Source organism: Elgaria multicarinata, chromosome 7 (assembly GCF_023053635.1).
Source record: "Elgaria multicarinata webbii isolate HBS135686 ecotype San Diego chromosome 7, rElgMul1.1.pri, whole genome shotgun sequence".
In the NCBI taxonomy this organism is placed as follows: Eukaryota; Metazoa; Chordata; class Lepidosauria; order Squamata; family Anguidae; genus Elgaria; species Elgaria multicarinata.
In genome coordinates, this window is record NC_086177.1 from 85,115,370 (window position 1) to 85,129,369 (window position 14,000).

The window sequence follows — 14,000 nt, forward strand, 5'->3', positions numbered from 1 at the left end:
TAATAATTGAACTGATTGGATCCAGGGTATCCAAGTATGACTGTTCAACAGAGAAATGGCTCTGAAGAACTTCAGAAACTGAGTTATAGTAGATTCAAATATTTATTTGTAGAAATGCGGAGACTGCCATTGGACAAAAAAACAAAAAACCCAACCATTCCTGCCATCTAGGATTGTAAATGCTTAAGTTCTTTGGACTCTACTTTTGTCAAATTTGACAACATGATTTATATCCCCATAAAAGCACGAACTTTTTTTTTTAAAAAAAAAATCAATACAAAATTAGTTAACCTGGTAGTATTTCAAGTGAAGGAGGGAGAGATCAGATGAGTAGTTACACGGCCACCACATTAGATTGTCTACAAAACAACCTTCTGCACAGTTTCGGACCTCAACAGACTCCACTGAGGTAAACACCATTCCTTCTATAAAGCGTATTCCAGTAGGATATTTTGAAAAGGTAACTGTGCATTTCAGTCCATTTTAAAATCAAACGCTATAGCTTTCATTAACTTGGTACTGATTTAAGGAAAAATTCTGAGATGGCAGCAAATCATGTTTTTAAGTCACGTCAGGGTTGTTGTGGCTGTAGGCTTAAGGCCTAGTGCAGGCCAAACCATGTACCTAGCTAACAGAACCAAAGGAAGAGTGAGGAACATTTTGTGTCTTATGCTGTGAAATGTAAAGGTGGAAGGGGAAAAGAGACAGCTGTCCATTTATTGTGCAGTCATTCTACCTATGTAAAGTTCCAAGGATTATCCATTCCAGCTCAATTGATTCAGTAAGGTCCATTTTCAGTTTGTTGCCAGAGTCTTTAAACAAATTGTTCCTCTCGTGGTTAAAGATATTCTGTGGGGCATTTTTAGAAGTGTCAAAATGGTAACATTTAAAAGCATGAGGCACTGAAAGAATTTGTTGTCCTTCAGATCAACTTGCTACAACAATACCAAGGTTAAGACTACAACTCCTATCATCCCCTGCCAGCAGGGATAGATCTACTGCACTAATCCTCACTTCCAGGGCTACTTCATACTTTTTGCAAGATACCTCCTTTGTGTAGGAAACTGGGTAAAATGCATTAAACCATGGAAGATAAAGACAAGTCACGTGACCCCCCTTTACTCCCCTCACCCACCCCACTACATACAGAATTCACTCCTCATTAGGAGTCCAATGCCATCCAGTCCATCACATTTTAATGGCTGTGTTAGAATATTAAGAGGATATACAGTATACACAGATCTTTGCAAGTGTACGGCTGACCCTGAGAAATTCTGTAACTGCAGTATGACGGAAAGTTGCCTGCCTTGTCTTGGTTAAAAATACCAATATAAAAACAAACCCATCCATACATCATAAAATTTCTAAAGTCACATACAAAAAAAAAAAGACACCCACCCACCCTTGAGCCCAATCACACGAACACTACTGAACTGATATGTTTCTGAGACACAAATAAAATATTGTAAAGGCATCCTGCGGTACACCATTAATGTCAACATGGTTTACAATCTAACTGTAACACTTAGTGATTGTGTAGAAACAACTGATGTTCAGCCTAAAATAGATCTCACCTTCATTATCTACACACACGCACACAAACACAAACATGAGCTTAACCAATATTATTTTTGAGGGGGGGAAAACCATCATGCAAAACACCCTCAGTAATTATACTGACGCTGGCATGGCTGGTGAACAAAAAATCCGTTGTTCTTGAGTTGCCGAGAATAGCAATCCCTGGTAAGGTTTTGGCGACGGAGGCAGTTTCTGTTCAGATATTGTCTTTCATTGTGTTCTTTTGTCCACCTGGTCGGACGAAACCTGTTGGTCTGTTCAAGAAAGGTTGAATGAGCAGCAAGTGCCGCAAAATAGCATCGGATGTGTTGGCCCATTTCACTTTGGGCTTCCAATCTAAAATCCAAAGCAAAGGTACTGAGGTTACACTGCAACTGTTGACTGGCTGCATGCAAGGACTCTTGTGGACAAGTGAGGATGTTCCAGTAACGGTGGAAACAAGGCAGACTATTCTCTTGGATGCTGGGGCAGCCACAAGCCGTTCTTTGGGGTGTGGTTAGGGTCTGGATTTCCCTTGAGATAGAAAATCCTGCAAGACTCCACCAGCATAAGGTCTCTGAATAAGGCTGAGAGAAGGTCTCTAAAAACAGACTCTGTATACCTTGCTGGAACCAATTCCTTTTTATGAGTTGCTATCCTGTGAGCAAGGGTGGCCCATTTGCGTGATACAGAAATACTAATGAAAAATGTGCTTTTCTAGAAAACTAGGTTGACATGGCTTATGGCCATTCTCAGCAATGTGTATACCCTGCACTGGTGCTGCAACAATGCAGTTTTCAGTACTGGATGCTCACAATTCCCACTTGCAGAGAATATGAGGAATGTTGCTGTTTTCCATTTCACTCTAACAGTGCATTCGAGTTCATGGAGCAGGAGCAAATAAAGGCGCTCATGCCACACCAGCATGCCGGGGCTTCTCCACACTTGCCACTTTTAGCTAGAAACATTAGCCCTGTGTTATTTCTTTCTTAACTGTGCAAGATGCTGCAGTGTGGAGCACCAAATCTGCAGAGCCAGCATTAGGGGTCAGCATCATTGGCCACTTGCTAAGGATGCACAACCTAGCAGGGATCTTTGAGTCCTGGAGCCCCCTGGCCTACCTGCTGCTGCTCCTTGCCTTAGTTACCTATTCACAAGCAAGTAGTGACGCGAGCAAGGAGAAAAGGCCACAAGCTCCACTCACCTTGCCATCTTTTTTTTTAGCAGCTGCATAGATGGGTCCAGAGTTAGAGGACAAGTGAAGGGACTGTGATGATGAGGAAGTGGATCCACATAAAGAGGTGGACCCATATCCCTCCCCAAATCCTGGTGCTGGCCATGAATTTTCACCATTATGTTTATTTAATATTTTTTCAATAAACCATTCATTTGGTTATCTTAACTTCACAGAGAACTTACCTAGGACTGCTTGCATCCCGAGGCTCTGGCTCTTCTTCTTCTTCTTCCTCCTCCTCCTCCTCCTCTTCATCGCCACAGCTAGTCTTGTTGAGAATGTGGCGTGTGTTATGGACGGCATATACAGACATGCTGGGATGCTCAATAAGAAGGTTCTCCAAGGGGCTTGTTTCCACTTTGAGGGCGGTCAAGCCACCGGCTGTGAAACATGGCGGCGGGGTAATAAACCAGCTCTCCTCCATGGGACATGAGTCAAACTGGATAAAGCAAGATTCACTGGCATCAGCCAAACATTCCAAGGAAGAAGGCATACAAGAGAAGACAGGCTCAACAGGTGATGCTTCATGGATGTCATCTTCTTCTTCTTCCTCCTCCTCCTCCTCCTCTTCTTCTTCAACCATTGAAAAATTAGAACAGGTGTCTATTGGGAGTGACAACAACCATTGAGATAGTTGGCAAAGGTTGATTGAAGAAGCCAGAGATCAGATGATTTACAGAGAACAAAATATGCACAATTTTATAATATGATGTGTATAAAGGGAATAGTGTAATAGGCAGTGTACAAAAACAAAGGCATTACACCAGCCTAGTTCAGATGCCTATTTGGGTTGAAGATTGTCCCCATGATAGAAGAGAACCATGTAGGCTTGGCTCCTCCATTATGGGGTCAGGTTTTTCAGCCCAGGTATGCATCTGAAGCAAACCACAAACACAGTTCCAAAGTGTTTATGTAGACCTATTCTACAAGTTTGGGGAAGGGGAGAAAAAGAATATTAACAGATTGTTGGAACTGGGTGGACATACAGAGTTATATATTCAATGGTGTCATTACGTTGATGGAGGGGCATCCCACTCCCCGTTGTGATCCCTCAGTGCTGCAAATATCTGAGTAGATATGTAAAGGCTTCATACCTGGAATGCGATTTGAAAATGCTCTTGAGTGATTCAGTCCTGCTTACTTCTGAGTAGACATAGAGAAGCTTAGACTGCTTAATTGTGCGAGTAGGCTTGGGATCGGTCATGATCTCATTTGGGGCCCCACTCATGCTGCTTTTGGCCAAACCCACAGACAGAAAATGGCTCAAGACCTTTCCCAAAATAGAATTCAGCCCCTTGGCTGAAAAAAGTTCCTGACCCCTGTTTTAGGCCATCCTGAGCTTGGCAAGTCTGGTGAAGCTAGGATCACCCAGGAGAAGCTCCTGTTAAAGAAGCCACTTCCCAGCTTGAACAAACTTTTCAGCATTTTCCCCTTGCTTTCATAGTCATCTTTAGCCTGAAACATTTCCTGCTTAAAAGGACCTCTCTGTATAAAACTTCTTGCTGCCTGCTGTAGAATGTTTAACAGGTGTCTTACCTATGAAGTCCACCAAAATCCACTCCTCCTCTTCTTTCTCGCTGAACTCTGGCTCTTGGCTGGGCAAGTTATTGATTTCTCCCACAAACATATTATTCAGCCTCTGGAACATTACTAAGGCAATAACAAGACTCTGGCAAGTACGTCTTCGTTTCCAAGAGTTAAGGTACAGTGTCACAATGTACTAGAGCCAAGGGCGCAGGTAGAAGATTAAAGTGCATAAAGACTTTTATCAGCTTAGGCACAGAACATGGGGAGGCATGATTTGTAAACAGGTGCTACAAGATCCTGCAAAGAAGAAGATGGGAAAAGAAGTCTTAATGCTATATACATGCACAAAATGTTTACTGGCCAAGGAGTATTCCAGACATTACATGACAGAAAAACAGATTAGCCTTTGCATGACAGGGAGCTACAGAAAATCTCTTCCCTGATGAGCATGCTAATCCATGACATCTATGTAAACCACACCTATTAATTGTAGGTGACTGCTCTTTTTCACTAACCGAAAGCAATTATGGGTGCTTCCAAATGGATGGCTTCTATTGCTCCCAGTCCAAAGGCATTGTGCAGTTACTCTGTCTTGCCTATTTCATCAGATTAGTTGTGATAGGAAAAAAGACAGAAGTAGTGATGGATAAACACAGAGGACTAGAAATTAAAAACAGCAGTTCCTGGAAAAACCTCCCCCCGCCAATTCCATACATGAGACAGGGTGGTTGCACATTAAAAGCTTTGTACAAAACCAGTGGTGCAATTAAATATTTTTATTACCCTGGACTAAATAGTCTAATGGGGGAGGCCTTTAGACAGCATAGTGTACTACTTCAGTTGTGAAGTAGACCACTGACATTTTTCTTCCCCTGCCCCAACTACCACCATTCCTTGCTTAATACCGTTCCCTGCTTCTACACTCCTGAGAAATTAGAATGTTTGCCAACCCTGATTTAAAAACAAAAACAAAAACCACTCTTCACATGTACAGTTTTGCATTTCATTTAAATTATAGCACCATCACGACTACAGGAATAGAATGGTGTCTTCTTACTCAGATCTTCTTACCATTGGTTTATTATTTAATTATTTACAGCATTTCTATAACATTTCACATGTAAAACAGATTCCAGAGTGGTGAACATAGAGGGTAAAACATTAAAAAGATTAAAACACTATATTAAAATTGTTCTTTTAAAATAGAGTACCAATAAAAACTGTGGCTGGTCAATTATCCCTTATCTGGACAGAGATAGCCTAGCTACAGTTATCCATGCTCTGATAACCTCTCGCTTGGATTACTGCAATGCGTTATACGTGGGGCTGCCTTTGAAAACGGTCCGGAAGCTTCAGCTGGTACAAAATAGGGCAGCCCGTTTACTAACAGGGACTGGCCGGCGAGATCACATTACGCCAGTCCTTTTCCAGCTTCATTGGCTGCCAGTCCAGGTCCGGGCCCAATTCAAAGTGCTGGTATTGACATTTAAAGCCCTAAATGGTTTGGGGCCAGGTTATCTGAAGGAACGCCTCCTCCCATATGTACCTACCCGGACCTTAAGATCATCTACAGGGGCCCTTCTCCGTGAGCCCCTGCCAAAGGAAGTGAGGCAGGTGGCTACTAGGAGGAGGGCTTTCTCCGCTGTGGCACCCCGGTTGTGGAAGGAGCTCCCCAGAGAGGTCCGCCTGGCGCCTACACTGTACTGCTTTCGTCGCCAGCTGAAGACCTTTTTATTCACTCAGTATTTTAACACTTAATTTTAACTTAAATTTAAATTTTACTGTTTTAACTCTGTATTTTAATCTTATAATCAACTTTGCTGTGTGGTTTTATCCTGGTTGCGCTTTTTATACTGTATTTCGTAATTGTGTTTTTAACCTGTTGGATGTTTTTTGTGGTTTTAATTTTTGTGAACCGCCCAGAGAGCTTCGGCTATTGGGCGGTATAAAAATGTAATAAATAAATAAATAAATAAAAATTAAGGAATGCTTCATGGAATAGGACTGTTTTTAGGAGGTGCCTGCCTGAAGGAACACAATGTTGGTGCCTGCCTGACCTCCAGGGGCAGGGGGTTCCAAAGAAAAGGGGCCACCACACTAAAGGCTCTTCTCTGGGTTAATTCTAGCCAGGCGAACCACCAGGAGCACTCCCTCTGATGACCTCAGTGAACAGGCAGGTTGGTAAGGGAGAAGGGGCTCCTTCATGTATCCTAGTCCTAAGCTGTTTAGAGCTTTGTACAGTACTACTAACACCTTAAACCTGGCTCAGTAGCAAATAGGCAGCCAATGGTTACTTACGATATATAGACAAAACATTCTGTATTATTACTGACAGGGAGCAGAATTTCTGCCTATGTGTGCCTGAGCTAGGTGAGCTAAGGGGTTGACAGCCAAGGTAGTGGAAGAGTGTGAAAGTGCACTATACAGATATATGGGAGGCTTCAAAACAGGCCCAATTATTGAAGGGGAGGTCACCAGACCTAGGAAGCTACATGGCAAACCCAGCAGAGGCAATATTTTGGTGTTTTGCTGAGGGAGCCGTAGGGCTGGATCTAGTGGCACCTGGGCACGGGCGCAAATGACACTGTGCAAGCACACCATCACGTGCCGCAATAGCCAGCTCAAGAGCTACCAATAAAATACCACTAATGTTGGTTTACGCCAGTGCAAAATTATTTATGCAAATGCAACATCACTTACGCAAGTGCCCAGACAACACCGATGGATCCTGCCCATTACCTTTTTGACCATGTCTAGACACAAATCAGTTTCCAAGATGTGTTGTGGCTTAAGTTTGCATCAAAGGCCCCTGCTGTATTCTCTGGAAGAACACCACACTTTAAGTGGAAGTGTTGTTGCTCAGCAGCCAAGGCAGAAAGCCTCTTATTATTATTCTTTTAAATATTCTTCTTTGTCAAAACATGACCACAAAATTAGAAATAGCTAACTTTGCAATTTCACAGAGCAGCAATATCACTGTATCCAGCAGGGGGCTCAGAAGTGCAGGTTTTAAAACAAGTAACATCCACACTACTACTACTACTAGTACTACTACTGCCTTTTCATCCACCAGGGCAGCTTTCAGCAACCAGATTTCATTTGCACAGATAACTTTTAAGAGAGTTCCACAAGCTTATATTGAATAGCCTGTGTGCTGAGGCACCTGGAGTTCTCTGTTTAACAACACACAATAAAAACATTGAAGGGTATGACACATTATGCAGTTAGTGTCAGTCTCAGCAGGACTGAGCTGTGCTTTTTAGACCCAAACCTAAGAAAAGGGTGTTCAAAATAATCAGGGAGGCTTGAGCAACTCCCCTTAAAGGCAAAACTATGTTTCGGGTTTTCTAGCTTAGAAAAAAAGTAAGCAAGCAAGGTGGGTTGGTGGGCGGATAGAATTATGCATGGTGTACAGAAAGCGGATAGAGAGAAGAGAGATAATACTAGAATGAGGTCATTCAATGAAGATAAAGGGTGAGAGATTCAGGGCAAACAAAAGGAAGGACTTCTTCATGCAGTACATAGATAAACTGTGACATTTGATACCACAAGATGTAGTAATGGCCACCAACTTGAATAGCTTTAAAAGGAGATTAGAAAACTTCATGCAGGAGAATGCTATCAATGGTTACTAGTCATGATGCCTATATATTACCTGCAGCATCTGGTTGGTCACTGTGGGGACAAAATGCTGGACGAGATAGGCCTTTGGTCTAATCCAGCAAGGGTCATATTCTGAGAATATGAAATAACCGCCTGTTCTCCAGAGTCTATTTGACATTATCTGCACGAGTCACTGTTCCGAATGTTCCTCCCAATTGCGTCTCTCCATGAGGAGCAAATGCCTCATGAAATTGCACCCAATGAAGAGTCACAACAGAATGACCCGCCCCCAACAGAGGCCAACTGCTCTGGTCACGCATTCTTCCAGTTGCCTGGTCTTGCCTAGTTGCAGTGATGCATGCAGACATAACAGGTAGTGCCCTCCATGGATGGGTGCTTTGGGCCCACAAGTGCCTTTTCATTTATTACCTGTGGCATACTAGTTAGAGAATTGCTATTCTACACCCGCTACTGCATATGTACACATGATTGGTTCAACAAAGCATTGACGGAATATGTACTTGTAAATTCAAAGAAACATTGTTAGCATGCAGAACAATGAAAGTTCAAGGCAGGCTTACCTAGGGAGGTGCAATTTCCTCCCTCCCCCCAAACTGATTGGAGAGTATCAAACCCACCCTATTCTTTCCCAATCAGGCATTGTCATGTATACACAGCACAATCTGATTCCTTATGCTGATTCACAGTGCTAAGGGATCTTTTTCTTCAAGCTTTTTGCTCCTTCAGGGGTTGGGGTGGGGGGTGGGAATGAGACAAAAAAAAACACCCTCATGTTTTAGGCATTTGACTTGAAATCAGCTGTCTGGGATACTCCCCAATCTATTTTTAAACCTGCTTGCCCCCAAGTCACAGGTTAGAGAGATCAGGGCTCTAATTTACACATAGGGAGAGCTCAGCCCATCCTAAATTCTAAGGGCAGATAACAATAAAGGGAAAACCCAAAATCTCCAATTAAGTCCTGTATCTCTCTCTCCAAAACCCATTTGCAGTGTTCAACTCTGAGCCCATCCTCCCCAAAGCAGAACCATATGAAAAAGCATTGCACTTCTGAAAAGAATTCTCAGATCTGGACAGGTCTTTAGGAAAATGTATGATGCTGACCACTACCCCATCTAGCGTGGCACAGCATCCTTGAGCTGGTTGTAGGGTTACCACCTTCTTAATCATGAGTTCCTTGCCTTTCCCAGTTGCACAGTAGGCAGAAAATATATACAGAAAGATGCGTTTGTTTGCACCATGTTTAGGACTTTTCCTTCTTTTTATTGCCTTCAGTGGCAGCCCCATGTGAAAATTCAATGCAGTAGTCTAGCTGATACTCTAGAGCAGGAATGGGGAACCTCTTTCAGCCCAAGGGCCAATTTCAGTTTTGAAAATGCTCTGAGGGGGGCGCATTCTAACAGTGGGTGGTGCTGAAGGAAAAGGGGCGGGGCAAAAGAGGCAGGGCCAAAAATACAAAGACAACCAGCATGTTGTAGATTAAAAGCTCTCACTGCCAGTAACAAACGCCTTAAAAGAGGCATTTCAAGCTTTTAGAATGGGGGAAGGGGAGTTGGGAAACCACCATACTTTTGTGGTTTGGAGGGAAAGGGTGTGGGGCCATCTGGAGAATCCCAGAAAGCCAGATTTAGCTCCTGAGCCTGAGGTTCCCATCCCTACTCCAGACGTATTAAATGTAGAAACAGTGGCTGACTAGTTCTAATCTGATTGATAGAATTTGAGTGTGATCTATACATTCAAGAGGATTATGTGGCAGAATGCACTGTACTATTTCAGACTGCAGTTAGACGATGCCATTTTAAAATAAATAAATAAATAAATAAATGTTTTTTTATAATTTATTTATTTTTTACAATTGCAAATAAAGCACAGACATACATCAATAATCTGGAGGGAAGAACCAGATGTATCAAAAGATATCCCCCCCCCCAAAAAAAAGGAGAAAGAGAAAAGGGACACAGTGAAAAATGGCACTTTACATTGCAAGTCAAATTATATTTACAACACTTACAACAGAAATGCTAAGTAAAAGGAATAGAGAAATATTCAAAAGTGCATTGTTTCTCTCAGGCCTTTGTAATACTGTTTTGTCTAGTAGTAGATAATAGGGCTCAACTTTGTTGAATTTTTTAAAGGAACCTATACACTTTAATAAAAGAAACCATTTCCCGCTCCAAAAATAGGTATTTATAGTATGGATTAACTATGCCTTTAAGCAGAGAAGAGGATCCGATCCATAACAAGTACATCTCATACTATTCATACCATTTCTTAATCCAAGGGACATTGGGTGACATTTGCTTAGGGTTTATTTAGTGCTGTAATTCTTACAACAACACTGTAAGGTAGGCCAGCATTATTCTTATACTGCAGGGGAGGGGGGAAGCTAAGGCGTTCTAGGGAGTGCATGGCTGTGGTGAGAGTCAATTTCCCATAAAAAAAAGTTTCCGTGTGGTGGTAATAGCAATGGGTGGGAGAATGCACTAACCAATTCAAAATCTTTACTCTGCTCTAGTAGTTTTCCACTTGTAGAAAGGTAGGGTTTTTGAAACCTTAGGGAAACATTAACAAGTGGTGTCCTCTCCACCACCCGCTGCAGTTTGAAGCGATACAGCCCATTCCACCATAGCAGGACTCTACCACCGCATTCTGCTGCATATGTTTTAAAGAGAATCAGTTACTTAAACAAAGTTTTGAGAACCCCCTATTATATAAAGAAAATGTAAAATAGACTCCAAGGAAAAAATAAATGTACACTTCCATAGCTTTAAAAAAACCCACCATCCTCTAATCCTGAACACAAACGCAAAGTTAAGGTTTTTTTTTCCATCCAAACCCCAGCTCTGTTCAAAACCATCTCAAAAAGATCACAGATGACTGTCAGAATTGCTCTGAGATTGCACCAGATTTAATTGAGTCAGACTTACAGAAATACGATGTGAAATGTCCTTGCAAAGGAAAACAAACACACCAGAGCAGTTGCCCAATACCAGAAGCCTTTGTGTAAAAACAAATACTCATGAAACAAGTAAAACAAAATAATGCTCTTCTCTCAAAGGAATCAAGCAATCCTACTGCACAGGGGTATGCAACTTTTAACTCAGTAGGACTTACTTCCAAGTAAGTAAGTAAGTTACTTCTTACTGGCTAGGACGGGGTTGCACAACTGCCCATTCTCTATGAGGGAGGGTATGTTTTGTTATCAGACTGTATTTCTTGCTGTTGTCTGATTATGTAATTAAAGCAGTCTTCCCCAATCTGGTGCCCTCCAGATGTTTTGGACGCCCAGAATTCCTAACCATTGGAGCTGACAAGAGTTGAAGTCCAAAACTTCAGGAGGGCATCAGGTTGAGGAAGGCTGTTTTATGGCTTCAATTTTCATATAAAATTCCCCACACTAAAATAGAAGATTCCCCAGGAGTGTCTTGGGGTGTGATAACTTGGCTTGCCACCCCACCCCCCAGAGGCTAATGCAGCCTCCCCCAACCCGGCACCCTCCAGCTGTGTTGGACTACAACTACCATCATTCCTCACCCGTTGGGGTGATGGGAATTGTAGTCAGATGCATCTGGTTGGGGGAGGCGTCACAACTTCTGGTATGTTTTGATCGCAGGAGGACCCCTCCCTGGGTGGCGGCGCCTGGCTGCTCCAGTGAGGTTAGTCACACCTGAACGTCGCTCAAGGAAAGTGCCCAAGATCCACCCGGAAAGAAAAAGAAAGAAAGAAAGAAAGAGGAAGGCTTTAAAAAAAATAAAAATAAAGGCCGCTCCCTGATTCTGTCAGCAAAACAGGATATGCAAAGGAAAAAAGGCAACCCGATACCTTCCCAGCCCCCTAGGGCGGATCAAGCACTCCCCAGCTCCTCCTCTGCCGGACCCCCCACCCCAAGGGGCGGGCAGAGGCAGAGACAATGGTGTGGGGGGGGGAGGTCAAACTACGAAGAACAGAGCTACTGCAGCCGCTTGCAAAGTGGGCAGAGGAAGTGGAGGACTTAAGCAAAACACACCGGTCGCCGCCCGGAGACGCTGCGCGCCAGAGTCGAGCTGCACCGTCCGGCTTGAAGTGGAAGTCCGGTCCACTTCTTCCGTGCCCCGGGGGAGCTGTTGGCTTGGAAGGGAAACTTCGGAAGCCGGAGAATCTCCTTTGTCCATTCCAGAGCATTGGCCGGAGGACGACCTTGCAACCGGCCGCCAGCCTCCTCTCTTTCCCCGGCCGAGCCGGAGCTCTCGCCAGCCGTTTGAAACCCTACTCCGCAGACGGAGCGCGCACAGCAGGCACGCCACCCGCTCCCTTCTCTCTCCTGTTACGTAAAGTTTGTCCCCGCGGCAGTTCCTCCGCAGGAGGAGCGCGCAAGACTTAAGCGCCAAGGTCCACGCGCCGCTTCTTCATCTGGTTCATTTGGTACTGAAACCGGATTAGAAGCACCACCCACTTAATCCGATTTAGATGGCCCTACGATTTAAGGCTGCAATCCTATGCACATTTACAGGGGAGTAAATCCCAGGGGAACTCACCTCCGAGCGAGCATACATCGGTTGCTCTCTTTATTTGAATGCGAATTACACTGAGATCTACTCAAGATGACTTTCCTAACAAGTTAAACGTGTTTAGGATCGAGTTGTTTGGGGTTTCGCTTTTTAAAAAATCTTGGTATTTTAGATTTAATGGGGTTGTGCGTTAAAACGGTTAAACCCTGCGAAAATCCGGTCATATCTGTGATTCGAAAGGACGCTCTCCAGCGCCTTTCCTGGCGGAGCCTCAATTACGTTAATGGGGCTACTCGCGAGTAAGTGATCAGAGGACTTCCCTTTTATGATCGCAGTCTTGGACGCAATCCTAGGCTGCATTGTTATCAGGAAGTGAGACTGGCTGAATTTAGTGGCGCGCTTACTCTCGAGGAAAGGACTGCGAACAAAACTACGCCACAAGTGGTTATTGCGGTGCAGTCGCCACGGACAAAACTCCGACGGGCATCTGCCTGTAACCGTTTCTTTAAGGAAGAAGCCGGTTGAGGGGAAGGGAAGAGACTTTTATTCTAGAGGAATCAGCCCTCCCCGCATGAACTCGGGTCCTGTGTGTCCAACTTTGCGGAGGGCGCGACGGCTCCCTCCCAGGGCATTGCCCCGTCCGTCTCTCCAGCCCACAGCCGGATATATAAATATATCTACACATTGAAGTTCAGAGACGGCGGCGCTGGGAATCCCCTGGCCGCCCTCGCCCAGATCTTAAAATAGCCCCTGGCCGAAAGGTGCCCGAGAGACCCGATTGTTCCGAGGCGCATCCAAGCAGAACATGCCCGGGCACCATTGCGCGCATCTACCGCGGAGCGCGTAAGGACGGTCGCTGCGGTAACCCACCCCGGGGCGAAGGGCAGAGGCAGCCTTCACTCACCGTCCGCAGACACCGGGCAGAGAAGAAAGCTGGACCGCAGCTATTGAGGTAGATGGCAGGGAGGCAGCGGTGGCTCTTCATGGGCTCCCAAGCCCTGTTGCATCGGCCCGTCTTAGCTCCCCGCGGAGTCTTTTGTTGTTATAGAATCCAACGAACAGCTGATCGACAGAGCCCGCCCCAGGCCCCGCCTCGGCTCTCCCCCCCACCCTCAGTTTCCCATCCCATGCCGTGGTCTGTGTATGTGTGTGTAGTGCGCGCGGGGCGGGGGTTGGACTCCGGCTCAGGCTGCACCAATGTGAGCCTTGCCGTGCTCGTGGCCGAGCCGGGACAGGCTGTCACTAACGCACGTGATGCGTCCCTGCGCTACAGAGCAAGACGAGTCTAGAGCCGGGAGCAAGCCCGGGCAACAAAAGGGGGGAGGAGGAGGAGGAAGAAGAGAGATGGAGGGAGGGGGGACTAATGAAAAGAAAGGCAAGAAGAGGTGATTGGGGGGGGGGGACGGAGGGAAGAAGACAGGGAGGGAGGGGGATGAAATCTGAAGGGGGGAGAGAGCGCGAAAGGACGGGGAGCCATGGCAAAGTGGAAAAATACCAGATAAGAGGAGGAAGGAGGCCTGGGGAAAAGCCAGGAAATGCTCTGTCCTTGTTTATTTCCACCCTCCTTACTGCGC

The 14,000-nt window shown here is 44.9% G+C and overlaps 1 protein-coding gene across 3 annotated transcripts; it reads right to left on the reverse strand.

Moving 5' to 3' along the window:
• Window positions 1-269: 269 nt before the first annotated feature.
• TP53INP1 (tumor protein p53 inducible nuclear protein 1) lies at window positions 270-13,452 on the reverse strand. 3 transcript variants are annotated; one of them, XM_063130961.1, is made up of 4 exons: window positions 13,331-13,452; window positions 4,328-4,615; window positions 2,977-3,394; window positions 270-1,914 (listed from the first exon to the last, which is right to left on the reverse strand). In XM_063130961.1, the coding sequence occupies exons 2-4, from the start codon at window positions 4,437-4,439 to the stop codon at window positions 1,665-1,667; spliced, it is 780 nt and encodes a 259-aa protein (XP_062987031.1). In that variant the 5' UTR covers window positions 4,440-4,615; window positions 13,331-13,452; the 3' UTR covers window positions 270-1,664. The 3 variants fall into 3 exon arrangements, with proteins under 3 accessions (XP_062987031.1, XP_062987032.1, XP_062987034.1); XM_063130962.1 differs by lacking the exon at window positions 13,331-13,452 and adding an exon at window positions 11,559-11,637; XM_063130964.1 differs by lacking the exon at window positions 13,331-13,452 and adding an exon at window positions 7,974-8,017.
• Window positions 13,453-14,000: the final 548 nt, after the last annotated feature.